General features: G+C 35.9%; 1 protein-coding gene across 1 annotated transcript; it reads right to left on the bottom strand.

The window, feature by feature from the left end:
- Positions 1–308: 308 nt before the first annotated feature.
- LOC149219793 (uncharacterized) lies at positions 309–23,424 on the bottom strand. Its single transcript, XM_089386916.1, has 3 exons — positions 23,276–23,424; positions 539–863; positions 309–452 (listed from the first exon to the last, which is right to left on the bottom strand). Exons 1-3 carry the CDS (start codon positions 23,422–23,424, stop codon positions 309–311), a joined length of 618 nt encoding a protein of 205 aa, XP_089243042.1.
- Between the last annotated feature and the right edge of the window lie 230 nt (positions 23,425–23,654).

Genomic DNA, 23,654 nt, shown 5'->3' on the forward strand with positions numbered 1-23,654 from the left:
GGTGGGTATGTGATATTAAGTATAAAGCTTAGTAATTTATATGCGGTGTGAAATACAGAAGGAAAAATTGACAAATGATACATTCAACATTATGATACACAAACTGATAAATGAATAAATTACAGAGGAATATGGTAAACTTCTGTATACATTCAACATTATGATACACAAACTGATAAATGAATAAATTATAGAGGAAGATGGAATTTATTTATCTATATGATAACAACATGTTTAGGCACATCTCATCATACTAAAAATAGCAACTACTGAATGCTAAATTTACACTAGTACAAGCAATTATAATATTAGGAGAGCACATCCCAGTTACTGTCCATGTCTAGAGAAGGAATATTGAGAAAATAATTCTCAAGCTCTACCCATTTTGAGGAGGCCAAGAAGGATGGAAAGCTACAAAAAGTATCTGTTTCTGTCTCTGCCCGTGTCTCCGACTTGGAAGCCGAAGGAGATTCTGATTCCTTAGCCAAATTCAATGTTGTAATGGTGGAATAATCAAAGTATCCATTTATGTCTCTACCCGTGTCTTCGACTTGGAAGCCGAAGGAGATTTTGATTCCCCAGTTGAATTCAATGTTGTAATGGTGAAATCACCACTACTATCGGAATCACAAGTCTCAGACTGGATAGACACAACATGATTCTTCTTCGCATCTTCATCCTGCACTGATCCAAGAGAGCTTGAATTCTCATATGCACATGAAATTTCTTCTGATTCTTGAATCTTAAACATGCTTTCCAAAGGTTGTTTCAAGCTTTGGCAAATTTCTTGTAGCTTGGGATCAACAGACGATGATAGCATGGAATTACTAGTCCAGGGGGTGAAGGAATTCACTTCAAGACAACTTCTTCATTCCTTTTCAAGTTATTCACGCAGTTCAATCTCAACCCTCCTCTCCAGATACCGATATGGGAAGGTAAGAACCAATAGAGACCAACCTGCTGCTCCACCTAGGTCTCAATCATTCATGCCCTTCTTGGTTTGGTAATCACCCTTATAACATGGTTGACTTTATACTGTTAGCTGGAAAGAAAACGATGAAAGTGGTTGTTTTCATTAGTATTTTAATAACCTCAACTTGAAAATCTATTTCTTGCTCAGACCAATATATGTGCTCAATACCTTGTTCCTCTCAGCCTATCTACTTGGCTGTAGGTGGTCTCCCCTACTTTCCTCCTCCCTTCTATGATGAAAAAGCTAATCAATCGAACAGGCTTTGAAGATGGCAGTTAAAGGGATGATCAGTTAGATGATTGGTTGACGAGGATTGACACTTTACCCTAAGTTCCCGAGAGGTATGGGGAGAGGATGCTAGGGTTGATCCTATGGCAGACTATGTATCTAATCTCTTTGAGGAGCTTAATCTGGTTGATGTGGAACCTATGAAGTTAGTCCCTACCTGGAGGAATTTTAGGAAAGGAAGAGATGGTATTTCTAAAAGGCTAGATATATTTCTTTGGCTGGGAAAGTGTTATAAGAGGTAGGAAGCTATCAATCTTGGGTAGGGTCTGGAGGATCCTTTGACCACCTCCCAATTCTATTCCAGCTAGAAGAAGATGATGATAAACCTCCAGCTCCATCCTTTTCAATTCAACAATACCTGGCTCCGAAGATGACAAATTTCTTCAGCTCATTTCCAGTAACTAGAGGATATATGACGCCTCATATGGGGAATCTTCCATGTACCAATTTGCTACAAATTGAAAACTACATATGAATGTGCAAGTGATAAATACATCTAGTTGGATGAGAAACTGTAAGGTATTCAACGTAACTCTAAAGGAAAAAAAACTCTCAGATTTGAATAGATTTACATCATCAAATTCCTCATTGGAATAAGATCTTAGAGAAAATGCAGTTGAAGGCCGAGTTCCAACTGTTGCACCTGATAGAAGACTTGATGAAGTTGATAAAGGCCTAAGGTCATTGTGTCCATGGGAAAATTTGCACTTCAACCCATTTGGGAAGGTTCCATTTTTCTCGTACTGCATGCACAAATTTATTTTATAGTTCTGACACTCCAATCACCATAAAATGTTCAAATGTATAAGAACAGGTCAAGTGCTACTGGAAAAAATAAAAATAATTTTTTCCATTGACTCAATCACCATAAAATGTTCAAATGAATAAGAACAGGTCAAGACTTGGTATTGGAACTATTGATCAAGACAAAAAGGGAAATGAGTAAGAAAGTTGTTTCTTTGGGCCATCACTCACCGTGAATCCAATATTATGAATGAAATTAATTATGCTAGGGATTAGAGTTTTGTAAGAAAAGAGAGAAGAATAAGTTCCCTCCATACCAGGATGCACTATTTGACAGAAAACATTACATCTGCTATTCTACATCACATTTATCATGACTAGGCATGTCATCTGAAACTTAAAGTTTGGTGGGTATTGATAACATTGCATCTGCTATTCTACATCACATTTATCATGACTGGGCCTGTCATCTGAAACTTAAAGTTTGGTGGGTATGTGATATTAAGTATAAAGCTTAGTAATTTATATGCGGTGTGAAATACAAAAGGAAAAATTGACAAATGATACATTCAACATTATGATACACAAACTAATAAATGAATAAATTACAGAGGAATATGGTAAACTTTTGTATACATTCAACATTATGATACACAAACTGATAAATGAATAAATTACAGAGGAAGATGGTATTTATTTATCTATCTAATAACAACATGTTTAGGCACAACCCATCATACTAAAAATTGCAACTACTGAATGATAACTTTACACAAGTACAAGAAATTATAATATTAGGAGAGCACATCCTAGTTAATGCCCATGTCCAGAGAAGGAATAATGAGAAAATAATCGTTAAGATCTGCCCATTTCGAGGAGGCCGAGAAGGATGGAATGCTACACAAAGTATTTGTTTTTGTCTCTGCCTGTGTTTCTGAATTGGACGCCGAAGGAGATTCTGATTCCCCAACATTATGATACACAAACTGATAAATGAATATATTACAGAGGAAGCTGGTAAACTTCTGTATACATTCAACATTATGATACACAAAATGATAAATTAATAAATTATAGAGGAAGATGGAATGTATTTATCTATTCAATAAAAACATGTTTAGGCACAACCCATCATACTAAAAATTGCAACTACTGAATGGTAACTTTACACTAGTACAAGCAATTATAATATTAGGGGAGCACATCCCAATTAATGTCCATGTCCAGAGAAGGAATATTGAGCAAATAATCGTCAAGCTCTACCCATTTCGAGGAGGCCAAGAAGGATGGCATGTTACTAAAAGTATTTGTTTTTGTCTTTGCCCGTGTCTCCGACTTGGAAGCCGAAGGAGATTCTGATTCCCCAACTGAATTCAATGCTGTAATGGTGGAATCATCAAAGTATCTGTTTCTATCTCTGCCTATGCCCAATTTAGAGGCAAGGATAAAAATCTTGCCAGAAGAATGGACAACAGAAAATAATAACAAAAACAAATTCGGATGAGGTTTAAAAAAAAATACTCCTCTTCTGTAACATAGGCACTAAAAATGCCTCTGGTAACCTAATTGATGCAGCCTGTAACTCCTTGGAAATCAAGAACATTATCAAGAAAATAAAGAATAATATGGTCACCCATGCGCGAGATCCACCAGGTTTGAGAACGCTTCCACAACACAGGCACCTGGTGAAGGCCATGACAAGAGCCTAGCTCACCAGAAGAAATAGAAACGCCCCGAGGTGAAACAAAAATGCCCTGACTCCATACCAAGTAGAGATGTCACGACTCCAGTGTTCCTCCTGCGCTCTTCAGCCACTGCTGAGCTGAAATCAATGAGATAAAAAATGACGATGATGGACATAAGCACCTTTGCAAAACCATGGCCGATTCAATGGATTCTCCTTTGCATTGGTTCTGCCCTTGAAAACTCAAGCGCCATACCAGGCCATCAGAGTGGCCGAAGCCATTTGATGGTAAGTTGGGGAAAAATGATGATGAAGAACACAAGACTTCATCATTTTCAGAGACTAGAGAAGCCTCTAGCATTCTTAAGTTCTTCCAGGCATCTAAACCCTCCAACCTCGCATCTCCATGCAAGGAGAAGACGAGCTGGATGTAGAGTCCTTGAACACGTCCTACACGCTTGCATTGAAAAACCCCAAATTCTGGACTTGACAGACACAACATCATTCTTCTTCGTATCTTCATCCCACATTGACCCAAGAGAGTCTAAATTCTCATATGCACATGAAATGTCTTCTGATCCTTTAGTCTTAGACATGCTTTCCAAAGGTTGTTTCAAGCTTTGGAAAATTGCTTGTAGCTTGGCAATCAATAGATGATGGCAGCATGAAATTATCAGTCCAGGGGGTGAGGGAATTCACTTCCAAATGGCGTTTAAGGTGAGGAAACTTGAGCCTAGCATAGTCACCTCTCAGCCTTTAAGCAACCTTGACACCATTGTTGTTTTCTTGTTGGTAGCACCTGCAATGAAGATGATTCGACAGATACCTCCTGCCTTCTTCCTGCCTGGCGAGTCTTATAACTAAATTTGTAACTAATTTTTTTAATTTAATACCGATCAAATTAATCAAATCACTCAAACTATTTTAATCATCTAACACTTAAATCAAAGGCACATGAATGTACACGTAATATGAGAGGAGAGTTTTTTTCAGAGGGAAATGCCTTACGACGTAACTAGGTGCTTGGACCATCCTTAGAATGGCTAATGACATCGGAGAAGCTCACCATTGGAAAAAGGCCAAGTGTGTGGGACTCCCCAAATGAGTCTAAAATAGTGGTGAAATTGATGCCAAAACTGAAGATAAAAAAAGATGAGAAGGTTTAACACGTTGAATGACGCTCAAAATTATGTCCAACCAAACAAGAAAAGAGATGGAAAGGGGGAAAATATGAAAGTATATGCAAGTGCCACATTGATACAAGTAACAATGAACACAAGATATTTTTCAGAATCTTTATTTGACATGGGTGGATATCATTATGATTTCATCCAAGTAATCGCTTGATCTTGATTTGATATATTCGGTTAACTACAAGATTTGAGTACAAGTTATGGCTAAGTAATAATAGAGTAGCGAGGCCATAATATAATATCAAAGAAAATTGTACCACTATCAACTTGATAAGGATATTTTTGGGACAAATATCTGAATTGTAGATACCTTCAATATGTCGTATTTTTACAACGTGAGAAGAAACTTCAATGTGGAGTTGTCGTACTTGAAGTGACAGGAGAGGTCGTTGCCATGGGGTTTTCATTGATTGTCCACTTAATGAATGAATTTAGTTATCAATTATTATTTCTCAACGCCATTTACGAATGGCGTTTTCTTTAGTGCAACTTTTTGGACTTTCTGGTGTCGGAATCCAGTGGAAAAAATTGAGGTGAAATCTTAATTTGTGTTATTTAAATTGGGTTTTTTACTGTATATATGGATTCATGTTAGGTCTCTATAATACTAGTGTAACCCCTTATTGTTATTAGTACAACCCCCTTATTAAATTTTTGTGCCCATGTAGTCCCCATATTGTTATTATTGTGCCCCATAGAAGCCCACTATTGTTATTATTGTTCCCTTACATTATTATTGTTATGTCGGCTCTGATTATATTATGACCCCTTAGACTCCTATATATAGAAAGGAGGTCTTGTCAGTTGTATCATCCAAGAATTGTTCATTTGTGTAATGTAAAAGAGGTTTCCCCCTCGAAGAGGCATATTTCTAAGGTGTTTATCTATCTTTTCTATCTTTTTGTGAGCTGGTTCCATAACATTTGGTATTAGAGCTTTGGATTCTAGGGTTTCACTGCTCCAAACAGGTCATCGTGGAATTTTCGCTATAACTTTGTTTCTGCGATGTTTTAGAAGTGCAAAAAAAAAACCCCATTTGAGATGAAATTGCGTTGAACCTCGGATCCAAATTTCAGATCTTGCCTCGCTATATTTTCGGAGATATGATCTGAGGAAGTTAGGGTTTTTGCAAGCTCCATAATTTCATCTAAAACAAGTCATCATGGAATTTTCGCTATAACGTTTTCACTACGAAGTGTCAGAAGTTAAAAACAAAACCCATTTGATATGAAATCGGTTTGAACCTCGAGTTCAAATTTCAGATCTTGGATTGCTATATTTTCGGATATATGATCTAAGGAAGTTAGGATTTTCGCAGACTCCCGAATTACATTGTAAACAGGTGACCTTGGGAAAATCGTCATAACTTTCTCTCTGAGAATCAGATTGAAAATTTGTAAGAAGTTACAGAAAGAGGATGCACTGTATTTTGTTTGAGTATAGTTTTCAGAACCTAAGGTTAAAATGGTGACATGTGACACGTCGTACAAGTTCACTCTACTGAACTAGTCTATAATTAGGTCATCACAGGAGATTGGGAATAAATATTTCTTTAGGAATCCAATTGCAATCATACTTATGGAGTTAGAAAGAGGACTCAGAGGGCTATTACAGACCAAAAGTTTAGAACTTAGAGATCCGAAATAACAGAGTTACAGTTGTTTCAAGATCAAGATCCTAAAATCAAGAAAAAACGAGATGAGGAAGTTTGATGGCAAGGATCCAGTAAATTGGATACTACAGATGGAGAAATATTTTGATCTACATGGTGTACCATTGTTACAAAAGGTACATATTGCATCTAATTATTTAGAACCGAATCAATTTTTATGGTATAAAGGGCTTTGTTCTCGTAAACCACTTGTCACGTGGTCAATTTTCACAGAGGAAATGATAACACATTATGAGGATACCAAGAGCAACACCTTCTTTAGCCAATTGATAAATCTCAAACAAAAGGGTTCAATGGCAGAGCACATTGAGGACTTTCAAAAATTGAATATAAGGGTAAATGATATTCTAGAGAAGCAAAAGATAAATAGTTTTATCTATGCCATGGAAGCTAATATCAATGGTATGAAAGCATATTGGAAGAAAGGCATGGAAGATTTGAAGAAAGACATGGAAGGTTTGAAGGAAGGTGGGACAAAGCTGCTACAAGAAAGGCCTCCTAATGACGAAAAGGATCAAGAAACGTCAAAAGAAGAGGATATACATCGGGAACCAACCCTAGAGAAAGAAGAAATGAATCCAACCATATCTTGTAATGCGTTGGAACAAATTACCACTCCTCAAACTCTCAAGATAGTTGGACATATCAAGAAGAAAAAGATTCAAGCAGTGAAATATCACATCAAGCATCAACAACAAGTTCTCCAACTTTTAAAGGATAATGTCACTTTGGTGCAAAATCGAATGAAACAACAGGCAAATCAACATCGCAGTGAAAGAAGTTTTGATGTAGGTGATTGGGTATTTTTACAGCTACATCTCAAGCAAGCAATTTATGAGAAGGAACTATTGGCAATACTACATGCACTTAAGAAATGGCGACCTCACCTAATGGGAAGACACTTCAAGGTAAAAATGGATCATGATAGTATCAAATACTTTTTAGAACAAAGATTATCTTTAGAAGAACAAAAAAAATGGGTCACAAATATGTTGAGTTATGACTTTGAAATCATCTACAAAAAAGGGAAGCAAAATGTTGTTGTAGATGCACTCTCAAGAAAGGATGAGGATGTGGAAGCATTGTTTTGTGCTATTTCTATTATCCAAACATATTGGATACACGAAGCAAGGGATGAATGGAAGAAGGACGAAGAAGTGTGGCCACTCATTCAAAAGTTGTAGAAGATCCCAGTTCAAACAATAACAGAACTTTACGAGGAAGGAAATATCATATTAGAACCTGGAGCATCCACAGAAACAAGAACCCGATAGCTACGAAATCGATCAATTTCAGAGTATCTCATCAAGTGGAAGAACTTACCCGCTGAAGATTTCACATGGGAGGACAAGAATTTTGTATAGAAGCATCAAGAGCTACTCAGGCGTTGAGGACAACACTTTTTGAAGGAGAGGGGCATGTTAGGTCCCTATAATACTAGTGTAACCCCTTATTGTGATTAGTACAACCCCCTTATTATATTGTTGTGCCCATCTAGTCCCCATATTTATTATTGTGCCCCATAGAAGCCCACTATTGTTATTATTGTGCCCTTACATTATAATTGTTATGTCGGCTCTAATTATATTATGACCCCTTAGACTCCTATATATAGAAAGAAGGTCTTGTCATTTGTATCATCCAAGAATTGTTCATTTGTGTAATGTAAAGGAGGTTGACCCCTCGAAGAGGCTTTTTTCTAAGGCGTTTATCTATCTTTTCTATCTTTTTGTGAGCTGGTTTCATAACAATTCAACACACTGAAAAACCCCTAGGGCACTTCCATTGTGCAGGGTTACCCATCAAGCTTGTGATTTCAATAAAATCCTGCCAGATTTTAAAGAAATTAGACTAGAAAAACCCACTGGAAAAGCTTCCAAAAAGTCGCACTAAAGACAACTCGTTTACGAATTATCTGAATGGAAGTTTTTGTCAGAATAATTGTTTATGTTGACTAGTTAAATCTTGTTTTGTATATAATGATTTTCTTTATTTAGAATGATTTGTTTTGTTTAGAAGTTTGTTACATCTAAGAGAGATCTTAGATTGTATTTAAGTGTGTAGTTGAGATATTTTCTCAATACACTGATTGCGTGGTTAATATAGTATTTTAATCTTAGACTAATATTTGATGTATTTATATATGTGTTTATAACAATGTAAACATATTTTTGGTATGAAAATTGGTTTCACAAATTTGTGTATCCCTTTTGGGCTTGCCTTCCTCATGAGAGGACCTATGGTTCACAAATTGGTATTAGAGGCTTTTTTTGGCTTGCCTCCCTCATGGGAGTGTCTAGGGTCCTGGAGGGATAAGATAGTGCGTGTTGGTTTGTTCATTTGAGTTTGTTGTCCATAAAATAAACTCGTTGCAGTTATATGCTCTTTTGTATCTCGCCCACAGTGTGTTGAGCGTATGGAAGTTGTTCACAGTGATGCATTGAGTGTATCATTATTCAAGTAGAGAAGGAGAGGATGTCTCCAAATGGACATTACAATAGAAAGACAAGTAGCCAACGATGACCTCCATGCTTTGGCATTTGGAGAATCAGTGTTAAATGATGCGATGGCGATATCCTTGTGCATAATGATGAGATCAGTTTTTGTTATTGCATTGTCATATTCCCAGTTGTCTAGCATATTAGGAATTTGTGCCAATACATGTATACGAGGGGTAACATGAATCTGATGAAATTGACTCTGTTCAGCACAGTGGAAGCCATGGTGGAGCAGCATTTTGGGTAGTTGTTGCAGCCCAAGAGTGGGACAAAGTTGTGCGTGAACCTTGCATGTCGCCTTCACATGTATTGTATTTCGTATTGCTCATTGCTGTATTGTGGTGGTGTGTCCAATCTCAATGAAAGCTTCCCGCCATTTAATGCTACTAAGGAGAAGGAAAGGATATGGTGATGTGAAATCAACACTAACAAAAATAACATTATCATGGCCCCCTCAGTTTCCAACCACGAGTTTCAAGCCAAGGTCAAGGTTAGTCGTCGCCAAGGACAATAGAGTAATTGCTTGAGAAGCAACTATGATGAAATTGTATGGCCATTTATTTTATTTTTTGTCAGATAATTTTTAATTATATTCAATATTACTCTGGTTTGTAGTCTACAATGCAAAAGAGGTCAATGAATTGGTTTTATGGTTTCCAGTGATTTATAAAAGGAACTAGGTGCAGGTAAAAGCTCAAAATGGGTGGTTGTTTAGTTATTTTGGCAATTGGAGATCTAGGGAAGATGTTATGAAACCAGCTCAAGAAAAGATAGAAAAGATAGATCAACGCCTTATAATTCAGCCTCTTCGAGGGGGCAACCTCCTTTACATTACATAAATGAACAATTCTTGGATGATACAAATGAAAAGACCTCCTTTCTATATATAGGAGTCTAAGGGGTCATAACAAAATCAGAGCCGACATAACAATAATAATGTAAGGGCACAATAATAACAATAGTGGGCTTCTATGGGGCACAATAGTAACAATATGGGCACTACATGGGTACATCAATATAATAAGTGGGTTATACTAATAACAATAAGGGGTTACACTAGTAGTATAGGGGCCTAACATGCCCCTCTCCTTCAAAAAGCGTTGTCCTCAATGCTTGAGTAGTTCTTGATGCTTCTGTATAAAATTCTTGTCCTCCCATGTGGAATCTTCAGCGGGTAAGTTCTTCCACTTGATGAGATACTCTGAAATTGATCGATTTCGTAGCTTTCGGGTTCTTGTTTCTGTGACTGCTCCAGGTTCCAATATGATTTTTCCTTCCTCTTCAATTTCTGGCAATATTGTTTGAATTGGGATCTTTTGCAACTTTTGAATAAGTGGCCATACTTCTTCGTCCTTCTTCCATTCATCCCTTGCTTCGTTTATCCAATCTGGTTGGATAATATAAATAGCACAAAACAATGCTTCCACATCCTCATCCTTGAAGAGTCTTCCATTCGGTAAGGTCGCCATTTTTTAAGTGCATGTAGTATTGCCAACATTTCCTTCTCATAAATAGCTTGCTTGAGATGTAGCAGTAAAAATACCCAATCACCTACATCAAAACATTTTTCACTACGATGTTTATCTACCTGTTGTTTTGTTTGATTTTGCACCGAAGTGGCGTTATCCTTTAAAAGTTGGAGAACTTGTTGTTGATGCTCGATGTGATATTTCACTACTTGAACCTTTTTCTTCTTGATATGTCCTTCTATCTCTAGAGTTTGAGGAGTGGTAATTTCTTCCAATCCTTTACAAGATATGGTCGGATTCATTTCTTGGTGCTCGATGTGATCTTCCACTTCTTGAACATTTTTCTTCTTGATATGTCCTTCTATCTTGATAGTTTGAGGAGTGGTAATTTCGAACAATGAATTACAAGATATGGTTGGATTCATTTCTTCTTTCTCGATGTGATCTTTCACTTCTTGCACATTTTTCTTATTGATATGTCCTTCTATCTTGAGAGTTTGAGGAGTGGCAATTCTTGCCAATGCTTTACAAGATATGGTCTAATTCATTTCTTCTTTCTCTGGGGTGGGGTCCTGGCGTATATCTTCTTCTTTTGATGTTTCTTGATCCTTTTCTTCCTCCTCTTCATATTCTATGTAAAATAATTTCTTCTCAGCACACTTATGACCTTTAGTGCATTTGCTATCACAATTGTAACAAAGCCCTTTTTCTCTTTTTTCTTCCAATTGTTGTGGTGTAACCCTTGTAGGTTGTGGAAGGCTAGGAGAAACAACACTTCCATCTTTATAGTTGTGAGGGGTACGCTTCCTGGTTTCCATAATTTTTCTTTCCACTATGTCACAAAGCCCTTTTACTCTTTCCAATTGTTGTGGTGTTGCTCTAAAGAAGGTGTCGCTCTTTGTATCCTCATAATGTGCTATCATTTCCTCTGTGAAAATTGACCACGTAACAAGTTGTTTACGAGAACAAAGCCCTTCATACCATAAAAATTGAGCTAGTTCTAAATATGAAGATGCAATACATACCTTTTGTAACAGTTGTACACCATGTAGATCAAAATATTGCTCCATCTGAAGTATCCAATTTACCGGATCCTTGCCATCAAACTTCCTCATCTTGATTTTTCTTGATTTTAGGAGCTCGACCTTGAAACGACTGTAACTCTGTACTTTCAGATCTTTAAGTTCTGAAATTGTGACCTATAGTAGCCCTCCGTTTCCTCTTTCCAATGCCACCAGTCTGATCCAATTTGGATTCTCCAAGGAAGAGTTATGCGAAATCTCCGACAGTGACTTGATTATAGACTAGTTCAGTAGAGCAAACTTGTACGACGTGCCACGAGTCACTGTTTCGACCTTTGGATCTGAAAAATGCATACAGGAAACTAAAATCCATCCTCTTTCTGTACCTTCTTACGAAATTGCAATCCGATCCCCAGAGAGAAAGTTATGACGATTTTCCCCAGGTCACCTGTTTGGAATACAATTCAGGAGTCTGCAAAAAGACCAACTTCCTCAGATCATATCTCCGCAAATATAGTGCGAAAAGCTTTGAAATTCAGATCCGAGGTTTAGCGCGATTTCTTCTCAAATGGGTTTTTTTTGCAACTTCTGAAACGTCGCAGAAAAAAAGTTATAGCGAAAATGCCACGATGACCTGTTTGGAGCAGCAAAACCCTAGAATCCAAAGCTCTGATACCAAATGTTATGAAACCAGCTCAAGAAAAAGATAGAAAAGATAGATCAACGCCTTAAAATTCAGCCTCTTCGAGGGGGCAACCTCCTTTACATTACATAAATGAACAATTCTTGGATGATACAAATGAAAATACCTCCTTTCTATATATAGGAGTCTAAGGGGTCATAACATAATCAGAGCCGACATAACAATAATAATGTAAGGGCACAATAATAACAATAGTGGGCTTCTATGGGGAACAAGAGTAATAATATGGGCACTACATGGGTACATCAATATAATAAGTGGGTTGTACTAATAACAATAAGGGGTTACACTAGTAGTATAGGGGCCTAACAAAAGAATCCCTCATTTTTTGAAGACGTGTAGTGGTATTTTGGTGAGGTTATTCGACAACTTGGGATGTTGTTCAGTAATTGAATTCGGGAGATCCATGATTCTAGAGTTCGATGGTGGAACTCATGAATCTAGCTTGTCGACTACACCTTTACGAGGGTTAAGAGACAACTTGATGGAGTTAGTAGCTTAGAAGATTTCAAAATGATTATAGGATGCTCATGAAGACCTTACTTGATGGAGATCAAGACAAGTACTCGTTAAGGGAGGGTGTTGGAGTAATTAACTCCTACGTATCTTGTATAGAATGCTTTGCTTTGTTTAGAAGTTTGTTACATCTAAGAGAGATCTTAGATCCTATTTAAGTGTGTGGTTAATATATTCTCTCAACATAATGATTGTGTGGTTAAGGTAGTATTTATATCTTAGACCAATATTTGATGTATTTATATATGCATTTATCATAATGTAAACATTTTTTTGATATGAAAATTGGTTTCATGAATATTTAGATATTTGTCTTCAGATCCATTATATAAAGCATTGATTGCCCACAGGTTTTGAACCGGGACTTACAAATTGTCGACGCTATTTAGAAAGTAGAGGTTAAAATGAAAAAGAAATCTACTTTTCTCCCTTGCCCAAACATTTTCACGCATTTTCCATTTTAAACATAAGCTATAACTATAGCGGGTCAATTATCACTCTTTGCATGCGAATAAGTGTATGTAATGTCTCACCTACAATGTTATGAAACCAGCTCACAAAAAGATATAAAAGATAGTTGAGCGCCTTAGAATTCAACCTCTTTGAGGGGGCAACCTCCTTTACATTACACAAATCAACAATTCTTCGATGATTCAAATGACAAAACCTCCTTTCTATATATACGAGTCTGAGGAGTCACAATATAACCCAGCCGACCTAACAATAATAATATAAAGCCACAAAAATAATAATAGAGGGATTCTATGGGGCACAGTAATAACAATATGGGGACAATAAGGACACAACAATATTAATAAGGGATACAATTACAATAGTAATGGGGTAATCACTAGTATTATAGGGACCTAACATGCCCCTCTCCTTCAAAAACATGTTGTCCTCAATGCTTGAGTAGTTCTGGATGCTTCTGTATAAAATTCTCATCCTCCCATGTGGAATCTTCAACGGATAAGTTCTTCCACTTGATGAGATACTCCGAAATTGATCGATTTCGTAGCTATCGAGTTCTTGTTTCTATGACTGCTTCTGGTTCCAATATAATTTTCCCTTCCTTTCCAAGTTATGGAAATATTGTTTGAACTGGGATCTTGTCACCTATAACCTTCTTTAAACATGAAACATGGAAAACTGCGTGCACTCAAGAAGCTGTAGGAAGCTCCAATTTGTATGCCATAGTACCAATCTTTTGCAACACCTCGTACAGACCATAATACTTTGGTGATAATTTATTATCCTTCTTATCTTGCTTGAGGGACATTTGTTTATATGGTTGTAGCCGTAGGAATACCCAATCACCTACATCAAAACTTCTTTCGCTGCGATGCTGATCTGCCTGTTGTTTCATTCTATTCTGTGCCAACATGAGGTTATCCTTTAAGAGTTGGAGGACTTGTTGTTGATGTTCGATGTGATGTTCCACTGCTTGAACCTTAGAATTTTCTCTTAAATATGATGTGATGGATGGTGGCTGATATCCATAAAGTGCTATAAATGGGGTCATTTTTGTTGCTGTATGGAAGGAAGTGTTATACCACAATTCAGCCAGAGGCAACCATTTGACCCACTGTGTCTGTTTATCAGATACAAAGCAACGAAGATATCCTTCCAAACATTTGTTTACTATCTCAGTTTGCCCATCAGATTGAGGATGATAAGATGAGCTATGAGATAACTGAGTACCAAGACAAGAAAATAATTCTGTCAAAACATTTCCAGTGAAAATGGGATCTCTGTCACTTATAATAATCTTTGGATTTCCATGTAGCTTTTGAATTGTTTCCATAAATGTAGTAGAAATTGTACTAGATTTAAATGGATGTGATAATGCACAAAAGTGTGCATACTTGGTAAGTCTTTCAACTACCACCATGATGACACTCTTTCCCTCAGACTTGGGTAAACCTATGATAAAATCCATTGAAACGTCCTCCCAACATTGGCTTGGAATGGATAAAGGTTGTAATAGACCTGGGGTCTTAATTATTTCAACTTTATTTTGTTGGCAAACCAAACATTCCGCCACAAACTTTTGAATATCCGATTTAAGGCCATCCCAAAAAAATTCCTTCTTAACCCTGTGGTAAGTTTTTAAAAATCCTGAGTGCCCTCCTAAGGGAGAAGTGTGCAATTCCATAAGAATCTTTTGTTTGAGTTGGGAATTCTTACAGAGGTATAACCAATCTTTGTACCATAACGAATCATTTTGCCAGCTAAATGTATCAAATGTACTGGAATCTTGTTGTAACTTTTGAATAAGTGCCCACACTTCTTCATCATTCTTCCATTCCTCCCTTCCTTCGTTTATCCAATCTGGTTGGATATAGAAATGGCGCACAACAATGCTTCCACATCCTCATCCTTTCTTGAGAGTGCATCTGCCACCACATTTTGCTTCCCTTTTTTGTAGATGATTTCAAAGTCATAACCCAACATCTTTGTGACCCACTTTTGTTGCTCTTCAGAGGATAATATTTGTTCTAAAAAGTATTTAAGGCTATCATGATCCGTTTTTACCTTGAAGTGTCTTCCCATTAGGTAGGGTCGCCATTTCTTAAGTGCATGTAGTATTGCCAACATTTCCTTCTCATAAATAGCTTTGTGTAAAAACTTTCCCTTGATTGGACGACTTTCAAAAGCAATGGGTCTTTCATCTTGCATTAAAACAACACCAATTCCATTTCCTGAAGCATCACATTCCACAATAAAGGTTTTTGTGAAGTCCGGTGTAGCTAAGACCGATGCTTGGCACATTGCCTTTTTAAGATGTTCGAAGGCCTTTGTCGCTTCTGGAGTCCATGAAAATGCATCTTTCTTCAATAATGTTGTTAGAGGTGCTGCTATTCTCCCATAATTCTTAACAAACTTATGATAATACCCTGTCAACCTGAGAAATCCTCGCAGATGCTTTATGGATGTGGGGATTTTCCATTCCTTAATGGCTTTAATTTTGCTAGGGTCTACCTTAACTCCTTCATGAGATACAATATGACCCAGATATTCCACCTCTTGTACTCCAAAGAAACATTTGGATCTTTTTGCATATAATTATTTCTCCTCCAATAGTTGTAGCACCCTATCAACATGTTCAACATGATCCTTCCAAGACTTGCTGTAGATTAGTATATCATCAAAAAATACTAACACAAATTTTCTAAGGAAGGGTTTGAAAATGGAATTCATCAAACCTTGAAATATAGAAGGTGCATTGGTAAGGCCAAAAGGCATGACCAAAAATTCATAATGACCCTCATGATTTCTAAATGCTATTTTCGGAATGTCTTTAGTCTTCATTCTGATTTGATGATATCCTGAACAAAGATCCAACTTGGTGAAGTAAATTGATCCATGCAATTCATCCAGTAATTCATCAATGACAGGAATGAGAAACTTATCTTTAATAGTGATATTGTTGAGCTCCCTATAATCCAGACACATGGGCCATGATCCATCCTTCTTGTGCACCAATCTACTGGAGTAGAGAAAGAACTTTGACTAGGTTGAATTATACCAGCCTTTATCATTTCTCCAACCATACGTTCAATTTCACTCTTTTGGGCATAAGGATATCTGTACGGCCTGATGTTTGGAGGAACACTTCCTGGAATCAGATGAATAGCATGATCATGATCACGAATAGGTGGGAGACCTTTGGGAGTCTCAAATACATTGGAATGATTGTCCAAGACTTTTTTGAGATCTGGAGAAATAGATGATTCCGATGTGGAAACATCTAATGAACATAATTGTGCAATTACACCTCTTTGTTCCTTTTTTAGAAGCTTTTTCATACCGTTAGAGCTGATTATCTTTCCCAGTTTCCCTGCAATACCCCTTAATTCAACTTCCTTTCCTTCCACAGAAAATTTCATGAAAAGTTCTTGAAAATTAAAAGCTATTGTACCCAAGGATTGTAGCCATTGGACTCCTAGTACAACATCAACACCTCCCATTGGAATGGAAAGCATTGGGCTAGTTAATACATATTCTCCCATGGATAGCTTGATATTATGGCACTTTCCAGAGAAATTTATCGTTCCTCCATTTGCAACCATCACTTGACACTCTGGTGCTAGATATAGGAAGCAATTCAATTCTTTTGCTACCTTACAATGAATAAAATTGTGGGTACTTCCTGAATTAATCAACACTATTACCTTTTTCTTCTTGATTTGTCCTTCTATCTTAATGGTTTGAGGAGTGGTAATTCCAGCCAGTGCATTACAAGATATGGTCGGATTCATTTCTTCTTTATCTAGGCTTTGTTCCTGGAGTATATCCTCTTCTTTTGACCTTTCTTTCTCCTTTTCTTCTTCCTCTTCACAATCTATGTAGAATAATTTCTTCTCAGCACACTTATGACCTTTAGTGTATTTGCTATCACAATTGTAACAAAGCCCTTTTGCTCTTTTTTCTTCCAAATTTTGTGGTGTCAACCTTATAGGTTGTGGAAGACTAGGGGCAACAACACTTCCATCTTTATAGTTATGAGTGGTATGCTTCTTGGTTGCCATAATTTTGCTTTCCATTTTTCTTGCTAACCTGAATGCCTTCTCTAATGAATCAGGTTCCCAAAGGCGAACATCATGTTGGATATTATCCTTTAAAGTCCCTATGAACACATCAATCCTATGCTCCTCTAGAATATTTTTTACCCTTATGTTCAATTTTTGGAACTCCTCAATGTGCTCCATTATTGAACCCTTTTGTTTGAGACTTATCAATTGGCTAAAAAAAGTGTTGTTTTTTGTATCCTCATAATGTGCTCTCAATTCTTCCATAAAAATTGCCCAAGTGATAATTTGTTTACGAGAGCAAAGCCATTGATACCATACAAACTAATTTGGTTTCAAATATAAAGTTGCAATACGTACCTTTTGTGTGTTTTGCACATTATTGAGATCGAAAAATTGCTCCATCTGTAATATCCATGTTGCGGGATCCTTGCCATCAAACTTCCTCATATCGATTTTTGGAATATGGTGGGTCTTCGATCCAACATTAGAGTATATGAAATCATGATTAACATTTCTTTTGTTCTCATCATGAGTTTCCTTTACTACCCTTTCACCATTAGTAAGCATTACTTGTAGAAACTTTGTCAAATCTGTCTTCAAATCTTCCATGCCCGTCTTCAAATTTTCCATGCCTGTCTTCAAATCATCCATCTTAGCTTCCACGTCATTCATCTTAGCTTCTACACCTTTCTTTAAACAATCCATCTTAGCTTCTACGCCTTTCTTTAAACCATCCATCTTAGCTTCTACATCTTTCTTTAAATCATCCATCTTAGATTCTATTACTTTTTGTGCAAGTGACACTTGTTGCACTTGGTCTCATAATTTTGATATATCATGTTGCATTTCTTCCTCTTCTTCACGAGTCATGCTAGAGCTTTCAGGTTGCTTACTAGGTGTTTGAATTTTCTTACCTCGGGGCATCAATTATTGATAATAATGCTTTACTATGCCCTTTGAATTCCTTCAAACTAATTTTTCAAACCAAGCTTATGCAAAAATTTAAAAAAAACTACACACCTTTTTTCACTTTTTAGGAGCTTGATATTGAATCTGATGTATCTCTGTAATTTCGGATCATCCAGTTCTGAAATTGCGACCTACGGTAGCCCTCTGTGTCCTCTTTCCAATGCCACCAGTCTGATCCAAATTGGATTCTCTAGCGAAGAGTTATGCTAAATCTTCCACAGTGACTTGATTATAGACTAGTTCAGTAGAGCGAACTTGTACAACGTGCCACGAGTCACTGTTTTGACCTTTTGGCTTTGAAAAATATATACAAGAAACTACAGTCTATCCGCTTTCTGTACCTTCTTATGAAATTTCAATCCGATGCTCAAAGAGAAAGTTATGACGATTTTCCCGAGGTCACTTGTTTGGAATGTAATTCAGGAGTCTGTAAAAACACCAACTTCCTCAGATCATATCTCTGCAAATATAGTGCAAAAAGCTCTGAAATTCGGATCCGAGGTTCAGTCTGATTTCGTGTCAAATTGTTTTTTTTTAGCTTCTGAAATGTTGCAGAAAAAAGTTATAGCGAAAATGCCATGATGACCTATTTGTAGCAACGAAACCCTAGAATCCAAAGCTCTGATACCAAATGTTATGAAACCAGCTCACAAAAAGATAGAAAATATAGTTGAACACCTTAGAATTCAACCTCTTCGAGGGGGAAACCTCTTTTACATTACACAAATGAACAATTCTTCGATGATTCAAATGACAAAACCTCCTTTCTATATATAGGAGTCTAAGGAGTCACAATATAACCCAGCTGACCTAACAATAATAATATAAAGCCACAAAAATAACAATAGAGGGATTCTATGGGGCACAGTAATAACAATATGGGGACAATAGGGGCACAACAATATTAATAAGGGATACAACTACAATAGTAATGGAGTAATCACTAGTATTATAGGGACCTAACATACAATTACAAATAGAATGTGAATATTAGCATACATATGAGCCACCCATATGATAACTACATATGCATGACCCACATGTAGTGCAATAGTATACATAATGACTAATATTGGAAAATATCTATACCTAAGTTAATAAATCGATTATCGAAGTAAATTTATAACTCACCATAATATATATATATATATATATATATAAACAACAAAAGTAATAAATTATGAATTAAATTTAATCGATGCATAATTTAATTTAATTATATGCTAAGAATAAAGTGAATTATTAAAAATTATAAATAAAATAACTAACATATTTCACAAAACATTGTATTAAACTACATAAAAGAAAACTATAATATAAAATCAATTCACTCAAAAGAAAGGCAACAAAGTCAGCAACCTCAATGAGTCACATAATCTATATATACTCATTTAACATAGGGAAGACAGACAAACATTATAGGTGGTAGGTAATGAAGAAGAGTCAAGGAGATGACAGGTAGGGCGGTGGAGAGCTCGAGACGGTGGAAGGGAGCTTATAAGGGAGTCGAAAGGGGGTTTTTAGGGAGGATTTTTCTTTTGGAGAATAGTTGGGAGAAAAATAGAGAAGGAATTTACAACAGAGAGCCACAAAGTGACTGAGGATTACTGAGCCTTGATTGTTCTTGATGCTTTTGGGCACGGGGGCCACAGTGCTGAAATTCTAAAGTATTCTGAAGCTGGGTACCAAGGTTGTGCCCAGTTTGGTAGGGAGGTTTTGGTCTTTTGGTAATAGGAGTGAATTGGGAATCATCAAACAAGAAAATTCTTCAAATTAACTTCCAGGTATTCTTCTACATTTTTATTTTCAAATCCATTGTCTGGTTAATGATAAATTTAGGTCAAAGTTATGGATTCTGGTTAAATTTTTAAAGCAAGTTTCATATTCTGGTTAAATTAAATCTCTGAGTAAATTACAAACTTTGGTATATCTTATATAATTTAGGGCCCTACAGTCTGGTATCAGAGCATTGGTTGAACTCTTTTGGACCTTTAGGCTCTCCATACGGTATGGAATAACTGTGAAACTCAACTATAATTTCTGTTTATCATAAAAACAAAGTATCAGAATGGTTATAGCCAACATGGGTATCATTCTTGTCGTAGGTATGTTCTCAAACCAGTACCCATATTTCCATACACCCATAGTTGTGTCCTCAGACTTTTACCATACTTAAAGTTGTGAACACATCAAACTCATATGTATTGGGCAGAAATCATGATTTTGTCAAACTCATATGTATTGGGCAGAAATAGTGATTTTGTCAGAATTGAGAGTAGAATAAATATAGACAGAAAAAAAAGTCATCTTTGGAGGTTACAAATTGACCTGAAATCATAGCTCCTAATGAGTAGCGACAATTGTATGGTGGCAAATCAATACAGATGGTTCAACGTTGGACATTTTAAAATAGGAAACCCTAGGACATCGATTAAGTGATGATAATATGTTAAATCGCTTCATTCACTTTTAAATAATTTTAGAAATATGTAATGTCGTGTAGAAATTAACGAATTACATGTTTTTCTGGGTTAGAACTCCAACTCTAGCAGCTTCATGCAAAGGGAATTTGGGATGCAAAAAAATTGTTTATGTTGGGCTTACTTTCCTTGTATACGAGACACCCATTCTATTTGCGTCATTCATATACAAATGATTGGCGAAAAGTCAATTAAGTGAGTATTATGGAGAACATGAGAGTTCCATAAGAAACAAAGAGAGAATGCCACATAAATGAGGAAGCGAATCAACTTTCCATGAGCAACGGAAAGTCAAAACTACAACATGCGTTTGAGTCTGGTCTCAGCGGTCCTGTCTGTCGATCTCAATAGTAATACAGATAAGATCTTGTTCTATGAGCCCCCGTCAAACGAAATTTCGCTTAGAACCTTTCCTTCATTTCTTATTTAACAACTATTATGCTTTGTAGAACATGGCTTGCTGTGGGATAGCCTATGATATTTTTTCAAACAAATATGTAAATGAGTCGCTATTAGGATAGAGATGCCATCCTCATTCCCTAATCGTTGAAGAAAGAATCGTCCACAAAAATTATTGGAGAGAGAAAGCCATGGAAAGTAGAAAACGAATGCACATTCTACATTTAATTTTTAGTGACCCATGCGCTACCACATCCTACCGAGAAGGCCAATACTCCCTTGATTCCATGAAAATCCTGATTACCAAACATAGAAAAAGACAATGAAATGTTACGTTGTGGGGACAACTGGAATGGCAATGATGTAATCTACTCTTTTCAATACTGTTGCGTTCAAATTGTTTCAGTGTTTGTCGTCCTCGCGTCTCGCGTGGCGGTGGTATCGAGTTTTAGGGGAAGCAACTCCATGTCGGGGGTTAAATTTGATGGAAAATTTTATTTTATTTTATTTCACATTTGGATATTGTTAACATATCTATATCTATATATATATATAGAGATAGATATATATAGATATAGATTGATATATATATATATATATATATATATATATATATATATATATATATATATATATATATATATATATAAGTTATAGACAGTTTATAGTTATTAAAAACGAGTTGGTGGGAATAAAAGTTTGGCAGTGAGTCTAGTTAAGGTGTTTTCTTTTAATGAAAATAATTCATTAAAATATATTTAATTAAAATAAATATGAAAATGTATATATATATATATATATATATATATATATATATATATATATATATATATAAAAGTTATAGAAAGTTTATAGTTATTAAAAATGAGTTGGTGGGAATAAAAGTTTGGCAGTGAGTCTGGTTAAGGTGTTTTCTTTTAATGAAAACAATTCATTAAAATATATTTAATTAAAATAAATATGAAAATGTATAATAATAAAATTATAAAAAAGATAAAAATACAAATGTCATCTTCTCACCATTTATTTAGGAGTTAGCAATCTGTGTTGTATTAACAATTCATTAAAGAGTGATCGAATTGACATTATGTTCATATTGATGATTTTTTTCTTTAAACATATAATAATTTATATTTATTTTTTATTTGTAGCGTTTTAGCCTAAATCAGTGAAACAACTTATGCACTATAGGTGAAACCAATGAATAACCATTTGTGGTCCAGCTAATTATATATATATAGATATATAGATATAGATATGATTAGGAAAGCTTAAAATCCCACCACATAGACATCTTTAAAGTATAATCTATACTTGCAAAGAGGGCGATTGTATGGAAAATTTGACTCGTGGCCCTCACAATAATATAGGTCGACCCCAACTCATGTCCATTATGCTTAATGACCTCTTCTTATACAGAACCTTAGATTAACATGAAAAGACCTCCCTTTCATATAATAATAATATAATCTATCATTAACATGTGTGCTTTTATTTGCACATGGAAAAAATAAAAGGGATCATTTAGGACAAGTAGAGTGTAAAGGGAGAGTACTTAGGATAAACAATTTTTCTATTGGCATGATATTAATTGAAGGGTCTATAAAAGGGTGTTCACATGAGCTATCAAAAGTATACATTTTGTACCATGGTGATAAAGGTGTTATTTTCTAACAAAATCATCGTAAGCCAATCAATAACACTAAGATGTTATTATGTTATTAATGAAGATATTATTTGAACTTTGAAATTTTTGGATTTTGATAACTGAACATCTAGTTATACTATAGAATGAAACTAAAAATGTCAATAACCCCTTCTGCAATTAGGACTAGAATTTTTTAGGCAAATATTATGAATTAATATTATGGTCTATGAAGACCCTTGCATTCAGCTAAGAATTATTACGCATGAGGATAGAACACCATGCAGTAGGAAAAGGAGGTAGCGATACCACCCTCCTTGACCTCGGTACTAGTAAGACCTACCTATAGGTAATAATAGAAAAAAAACTATACTTGTATGTGACCTTTAATTTATGAAAGTTATACTTATTAAATCTAAAGTATACCTTAGATTTTCATAAATCTTATTATGTATCTAGGAAAAGCTACGATGGTAAAGACATACTAACGATGGTGACGCGATTGGGTAGCATCACCATTGCTAATGCCACCACCTTCGTCATCATCATCTCCATCGCGACCACCGAGACCGTCATCAATTCCAACCACTTCAACGCCTGAGTTATCCATTATAATGTGCTCATTGGAAGCCATTTTCGAAACATTAAAAGGTCGCCAATAGCTAATACCAAAGAAGAGAAACTTTGACTTGAGGAAAGAAACCCAGGGGAGCCCAAGGGTTTTGATTATAGACAACCGAAAGAAGATATTTCTAGTGAGATTCAAAAGATCAAACTCCCAGAATTTTCAGGAGGACAAGCTGGAGAACGTGCCGAAGCATGGCTAGAAGGAATGAATAGATGTTTTTCACTAAGAGAGTACTC

This window comes from Pinus tabuliformis, chromosome Q, assembly GCF_031772625.1.
Source record: "Pinus tabuliformis cultivar Carrire ecotype Pingquan chromosome Q, CPIR1, whole genome shotgun sequence".
NCBI lineage: Eukaryota > Viridiplantae > Streptophyta > Pinopsida > Pinales > Pinaceae > Pinus > Pinus tabuliformis.

What these genes read in the sequence shown, in the direction of transcription:
- LOC149219793 (XM_089386916.1), bottom strand. Translation starts at nt 23,424, where the DNA reads ATGGCTTCCAATGAGCACATTATAATGGATAACTCAGGCGTTGAAGTG. An exon ending in CAATCGCGTCACCATCGTTA is followed by an intron (nt 864 to 23,275) that starts GTATGTCTTTAC and finishes GGAATGAAGAAG; the next exon opens with TTGTCTTGAAGTGAATTCCT. An exon ending in CTTCCAAGTCGAAGACACGG is followed by an intron (nt 453 to 538) that starts GTAGAGACATAA and finishes TCGGCTTCCAAG; the next exon opens with TCGGAGACACGGGCAGAGAC.